Source organism: Panicum virgatum, chromosome 5N (assembly GCF_016808335.1).
Source record: "Panicum virgatum strain AP13 chromosome 5N, P.virgatum_v5, whole genome shotgun sequence".
NCBI classification, from domain to species: Eukaryota; Viridiplantae; Streptophyta; class Magnoliopsida; order Poales; family Poaceae; genus Panicum; species Panicum virgatum.
Genome location: NC_053149.1, coordinates 62,201,995 through 62,207,956, shown reverse-complemented (window position 1 = coordinate 62,207,956; position 5,962 = coordinate 62,201,995). Strand labels below are relative to the sequence as shown.

Below are 5,962 nucleotides of genomic sequence, written 5' to 3'. Positions count from 1 at the left end.
GCAAGCTGTGGGTGGGTGCTGGCTGCTGGGTGGGGCACCGAGGAGGTTTGTGTATTTGGGCCTAGAGGCTTTATTGGGCCGAAGTCCCAACAAAAAAAAAAGAGAATTGAAGGCACTGTTTTTTTTTTGCCCGTAGAAGAGACATTTGGAATTTGCCATTTTGCCAATCTGCAAGTCAACTTAAAAATATTCACAGGTCAACGTAACCTGAAAGTTTAGCACTATTTTAGTTGATCGAAAAATGCTCTGGCCGTCGGGTCGGTGATCCGGCACACTACGCACGGTGAGCTCGTACAGGTACGGCGTTTTTTGGGAACCGTACAGGTGTACAGGTACGGCGCTAACATGCCGCCTCTGTTTAAGTCATAGAGGGAGGAGGACGGAGTGTTAAAGAAGCATCGACCGCCGTCCATCCTCGATGAGCCGATATTTCTCCAAGGCTTTCCGGCACATGACGTCTTGCCTCTGGGCACTCCCCCGGGTCGTTTTCGTCAGAGGTGGAGAACCCCCAGCAGCCTAGCGCTAGCGCGGACGCGCTACTAGTTTCGTCCCAGCAGCGTCGCGGCCAATCGGATCCCATCCCAACGCGCGCCCCCTCCTGCGCAGCTAAATCGTGTGTTGCAGACCGACGGGGTGTTTTCCGAATCTCGCCCCAGGGCGCGCGGCGCGGCCGTGTCCAACGCGACCGCGACGTGCAGTGCAGGGCATCGGCGACCGGGTTGCCTGCCGAGCGCTCGCACCCCGCGGCGGCGAGACTCGCCGAGCTGCGTCACGTGAACCCTCGATCACAGGCTCTGGCGCCCCGGCCGATCGGAATCCCCTGACCGCATCAACGTCGTCGGGTCGGAAGGGGGACGGGACGGGACGGGAGCCGCCACCGCTGCTCTGTTTGATCCGGTCCTTCATGCCACGCCGCGCCCCCCATCCAAAGTCCAACTCCAACCCAGTTGGAGGTGCGGGTAGTCCCCGCGCCGTGGCAGCGAGCGATCCATGCCCCCGGGCCCGGCGCGTTCGGTCCGTGACCGGGGCGCGGTTTGCGGTTGGGAACGAACGCGCGAGGCGGTCGTCGACAGCAACGTTTCTGGAATCTGGACTGGAGCCATCTTTCTCGACCTCGGGTGGCTCTGGGCTCTGCCTCCCCTACCTCTCGTCTGGCGCCCGAGGAGCAAATGCTACGCGAGGGTTACCACAGCGTCAGTGTGTGCTGAAGAACGGAATTCGACCTCGCTTGCCGCGTCAAACTAAAAGCGCAGCGCCCCCTCCCCTTTGATGAATCCACCCGCGGCCCAAGTGCCGCTGACCTGCGCGCCCTTGCTCGGAGAGCGCCCGTGCCCGTTTTGTTTTCTGACGACCCTGACACGCGGTCAGTTTTTAGAAACTTCAGCTAGTACTCCTAGTTAGGCATGGAGGAACCGCGGTCAGAATCCACGGTCAAATCCTTGTACACGTTTCAAAAAAAAAGCTCAGGTACGAGGGACCGGCATGCTGAGTTGCTGACCGGTTCGAAATTTTTACTCAGGCGGTGTTTAGTTGGTGGAAAAGTTAGAGTTTGCCTACTGTAGCACATTTCATTGTTATTTAGTAATTAATGTCCAATTATAGATTAATTAGGATTAAAAGATTCGTCTCGTTCTAATCAGTAAAATTGTGTAATTAGTTATTTTTTCAACTACATTTAATACTCCATGTATGTGTCCAAAAATTTGATGTGACAGATACTGTAGGAACTTTTTAGTGAACTAAACACCGCCTCATTGCATTTGGACCATGCGTACGTGCACCTCAGGGTGTGTTTAGTTGGTGAAAAAATTTGGGTTTTGACACTGTAGCACATTTCGTTGTTCCTTGATAAATAATGTCCAATTATGAACTAATTAGGCTTAAAAGATCCATCTCGTGCTAATTAGTTAGATTGTGTAATTAATTATTTTTTAACTACGTTTAATGCTTCATGTATGTGTCCGAAGATTCGATGTGACAGGTACTGTGTGAATTTTTTTTGAAACTAAACGGGGCCTCAAAATGTAGGTGTGGCCTTGGAGACGACCAACCATACTGGGGCGGTACTGGTACTGGTACGTGAAGTTTGGCAGGGAAGAGAACTGGCTATGTGGCTGTGACCAGAAAGCGTTGAGGTATAACAACTTTGTTAAACGTGCCTTAGTTTACTCGGTTACAGCTACACTTACCTTTTAATTTTCTGTAGAGCAAAAACGCACCATTGCACTAGCGCGCGCACAACCCGATGTATCGGAGATCGATCAAATTGAATCTTGTACGATGTTCTGTGATGCAAAAATTCAATTCAATTTTGAATACAACATTTTCATGCGAAAAAAATAATCGAAGAACAAAGCTGTTGATACCCTTTTCTACCTTGTCCTGTGTCCTATGATCCTAGTAGTATCCACGTGTTAAGGGAGGGACCCATTTTCGGCAAGCGACATGGAGGCCTCCAAACAAATAAAGAAATAATCTGTTCAACCCTATCCTAGATACAGCAACCCTACTACGGACATCGCGTCATGTCTTTGCCATTTCCCGCGACGTCGTGTCGTCCTCCTGTCGTCAGTTCAGTTGTACATCATCGACTGCGGGAAGAACGCCATGTCCTCCCTGGGCTCCTCCTTGGCCCTCGACGCGTGCATGGCGTCGTTCTGCCGCTGCTGCTGCTGGTGCTGGCTCATGTACGACCCCATCGGGTTGTCGAAGCCGGAGGGGAACCCGAAGCCGCCGCCGCCGCTCTGCTGCGCCGGCGCGCCGGCGCCGAGGCCGAACGAGCTCTGGCCGCCGAACCCGTACCGCTGCCCCGTCTGGTAAGCCATGCTGGGCGCCGGCGGCCTCACGCCGGGGGCCGCGGCGAGGTAGGTGTCCGTTGGCGGCGGCGCGGGCCGGTACAGCGCGGCGCTGCCCCGCGCGGCGGGCACGTCGTGGTTGTGCTTGCCCTCGTACGTGGTGATCACGGCGCGCAGGTCGTGCGACGCGCGCTCCACGTGCTTCCGCACCGGGCACCCGGCCGTCGTGCACTTGTAGTAGCTCCTGTAGTCGCACACAAAAAAAGATTAATTCTTAAGCACAAGTTCACACTTGAAGCGCAACGAGCACTTCGTTCCACAAAAGAGTAAAAAAACTGAGCTTTTTTTGGGGGGTGATCTTACCTGGGGTTGGGGTTTCCCTTCACCACCTTCTGCCCGTACTTCCTCCAGCGGTAGCCGTCATCGAGGATGTCGATGTCGCTCATGGTCTGGACAACGACCCTCGGCTCGCGCACCGTGCGGTTGCCGGCCATGGAGATCCCCTCGCCGTCGCCGTCTTTCCTCCTGACAAAAGCAACATGGATTCAATTCAAGTCCACTTGTGTTCCAATTAAGAGCGCGACAGAGACAGCTTGGCGCGAAGAGTTTTGCGACCGAGCACTCACCATCTCTTGGAATCCGGCTCGTCCTCGTCGAACTCGTCGCCGCCGGCGTTCCCAGCCCGCGGCGAGCCCACGCCGGCGGCCTCGTCGTCCCCGAAGGACGCCGAGGAGTTCTCGGGCGTCGCGACGGGCGTGCCGCCGAACGAGTGCTCGGACGCCTCGCCGGCGCCCTGCAACAGCTGCGCCGCCGCGCTGGAGTTCCTGCGCGTGTTCTGCGGCTTGGCGTGGTTGTGCGTGCCCTTGTACACGATCTCGGTGATCTGGCCGTCCAGCGACCGCTCCACCTTCTTCTTGGTGGGGCAGCCCAGGAAAGTGCACTTGTAGTAGCTGCGCGGGTTCTCGCTCCCCTTCACCTGCTTCTGCCCGTACTTGCGCCAGTTGTACCCGTCGTCCGACGACCGCCTCTGCGACTGCGCCTGGCTGTACCCGCCGCTCGCCGGCGCGTGCGGCGCCATCGCGGCGGCGTCCGACGAGCCTGCCTGGAACTGCCCGCCGTAGGCCGCCTGGCTGGAGCCCGCGTCCATGCCTGGCTGCTGCTGGTGGTAGCTCCATGGTTGCTGCTGCTGCTGCTGCTGACTTCTGTATGCCTCTTCACCCTGAAGTGTTGCAGAGGACATTAGAGATTCCTCTAGTATATAATTTTGTCTTTGACAATTGTATAATACAGACAAAAAGATTACGAGATCTGACATGATGCTAGTGCTACCCCAACTGTTGCTGTTGTTTTTATATTTTGTGTCCTTGATGATTAACAAATAGTTTATTATAATACTATGCTACTAGTAGACTCTTTTGGACAAAGTCAGAAAGGAACCCACGACACGAGAGGGTGACAGCAGAGAGGATGGATGGATGGATGCAGGAGGCTGATCTCACCAGTGGGGCCGGTGGAACGGGTGGCTGCTGGAAGGTCGTCGTCGTCCGCACGGCCTCTTCGGTCGTCGGCGCCGTCTGGAACGAGAAATCCGGGTACGACTGCCTCTGCTCGTCCTTGCCGCCTTGCTCCGCGCCCGGCGGCGTCAGCCAGCTGAACTGCTGCGAGGCGAATGCGTTCGTCGTCGGCGACGGGAAGAACTGAAACGAGCAGAGCGCATTAGCATTTCACGCAACAACAAACATGTGGTCGCAGAAATGGCAAAGGCAATGGCGTCGCGGGCTGACGCGGTTCGTCCGTGCTTACACTGGAGGTGAGGAGGGCCGGCGAGTCGAGGAAGTCGGCAGGGTTCAGGCCGCCGGGGATGTTGAAGAAGGACGAGGGCGACACCGGCGGCGGCGACACCGGCAGGGACGGCGGGGTCATGGCCTTGTACCTCGACGCCCCGCCGGCCGCGGCCGCGGAGCCCCCCAGCATGACCGTGAAGTTCGTGCTCGCGAACGAGAACGATCCGGGCCTCGAGTTCGCCGGCGCCTCGATGCTCCCGGACGACGACGTGGTCATCGGGGAAGACCGAAAACGAAGGGAAGCAAGTCACAGCTCGCGATCGATCAAACCCGCGGCGGCTGCGACGACCGGTCGTGTGCACGGAGGTGTCGCGTCGTGTACGTCCGGGCTGGCGGAAACGGTGGAGGAAGGCGATGAGGTGGGACCGTGGGAGAGGAGGAGGCGGAGGTGGAGGGAACGAGAGGTGCCTTGGATTTTGTTTGGACGGAGTTGCCCGGGGGGCTATATAGGCTTGGAAAGTTTGACTGTTGACCAGTCAAAGCTCGTGGTGTTTGACTGGCGGCGCGCGCTGCCCAGGCCAGCTTCGCGACGGGACGACGGGAGGAATACCCACCAGTAGCAGCGAACATCGTGGCTGCGCGGTGGCGACGTGGCGGCTGCCGTGTGAGGCGGGTGCGCAGCCGGGTAGGGTTTTGGGTGAACGGAGGGGTTTGGTGGTCACGATTTGTTCCTTTGACCTGCTCAAACGTCCAATGGTATTATGGGGATCAGATGGACGATTTTGAGTAAACAAATTTGTTTTAAAATTTGAAGAAAGGATCTAATAAGCTAGTACGTGCAAATATTTTATAATTTATTTAGCAAATTTCGCTTAAATTACTTGGGGATTGGAGCTACAAGGAATACCGGTCTGGTCCGTGTACATGATCAATGACCATGAGTTGTATGGTTCTTTCTTTAGTTGCTTTTGAGAGCTGAGCATTTACAATTACTCAATTAGACTCTTATAGAGTGTTTATTTGTGCGGTGATGGGAGATTTTGCTAAATTTGTAGCATTGGATTGAACTATGTAGTTTAGGCGATAGGTGATAATATTTGTTTTTTTTCAGGTGATTGAAAATTAGCAAACTTTTTTCTTTCTTTTTTCCCCTGATGAATCACGTTTTTTATTGATCTATATGCTGACCTGCTTGCCTATTTGATCTGTGTATTCTTTTTTTACATCTTGCTATAAAAAAACCAAGCCAAAGTGAATTGTTTGACCCCGCTTTCCCTGTTTGTTTTCACTACTCGGTAAACTGCTTAGCACCACAAGCAAAGTATACAGACGCATGTTAGGTAAAGCTTTTCTGAACCTACTAGTAAGATTTTAGTGCTGTAT

General features: G+C 54.8%; 1 protein-coding gene across 1 annotated transcript; it reads right to left on the bottom strand.

Annotated features, from left to right (window-relative positions):
• Nucleotides 1-2,266: 2,266 nt before the first annotated feature.
• LOC120676001 (WRKY transcription factor WRKY24-like) lies at nucleotides 2,267-5,040 on the bottom strand. The gene is made up of 5 exons (XM_039957208.1): nucleotides 4,599-5,040; nucleotides 4,295-4,492; nucleotides 3,422-4,014; nucleotides 3,159-3,320; nucleotides 2,267-3,039 (listed from the first exon to the last, which is right to left on the bottom strand). The coding sequence occupies exons 1-5, from the start codon at nucleotides 4,854-4,856 to the stop codon at nucleotides 2,574-2,576; spliced, it is 1,677 nt and encodes a 558-aa protein (XP_039813142.1). The 5' UTR covers nucleotides 4,857-5,040; the 3' UTR covers nucleotides 2,267-2,573.
• Between the last annotated feature and the right edge of the window lie 922 nt (nucleotides 5,041-5,962).

What these genes read in the sequence shown, in the direction of transcription:
- LOC120676001 (XM_039957208.1), bottom strand. Translation starts at nt 4,856, where the DNA reads ATGACCACGTCGTCGTCCGGGAGCATCGAGGCGCCGGCGAACTCGAGG. An exon ending in CGGCCCTCCTCACCTCCAGT is followed by an intron (nt 4,493 to 4,598) that starts GTAAGCACGGAC and finishes TGCTCGTTTCAG; the next exon opens with TTCTTCCCGTCGCCGACGAC. An exon ending in GAGCCGGATTCCAAGAGATG is followed by an intron (nt 3,321 to 3,421) that starts GTGAGTGCTCGG and finishes TGCTTTTGTCAG; the next exon opens with GAGGAAAGACGGCGACGGCG.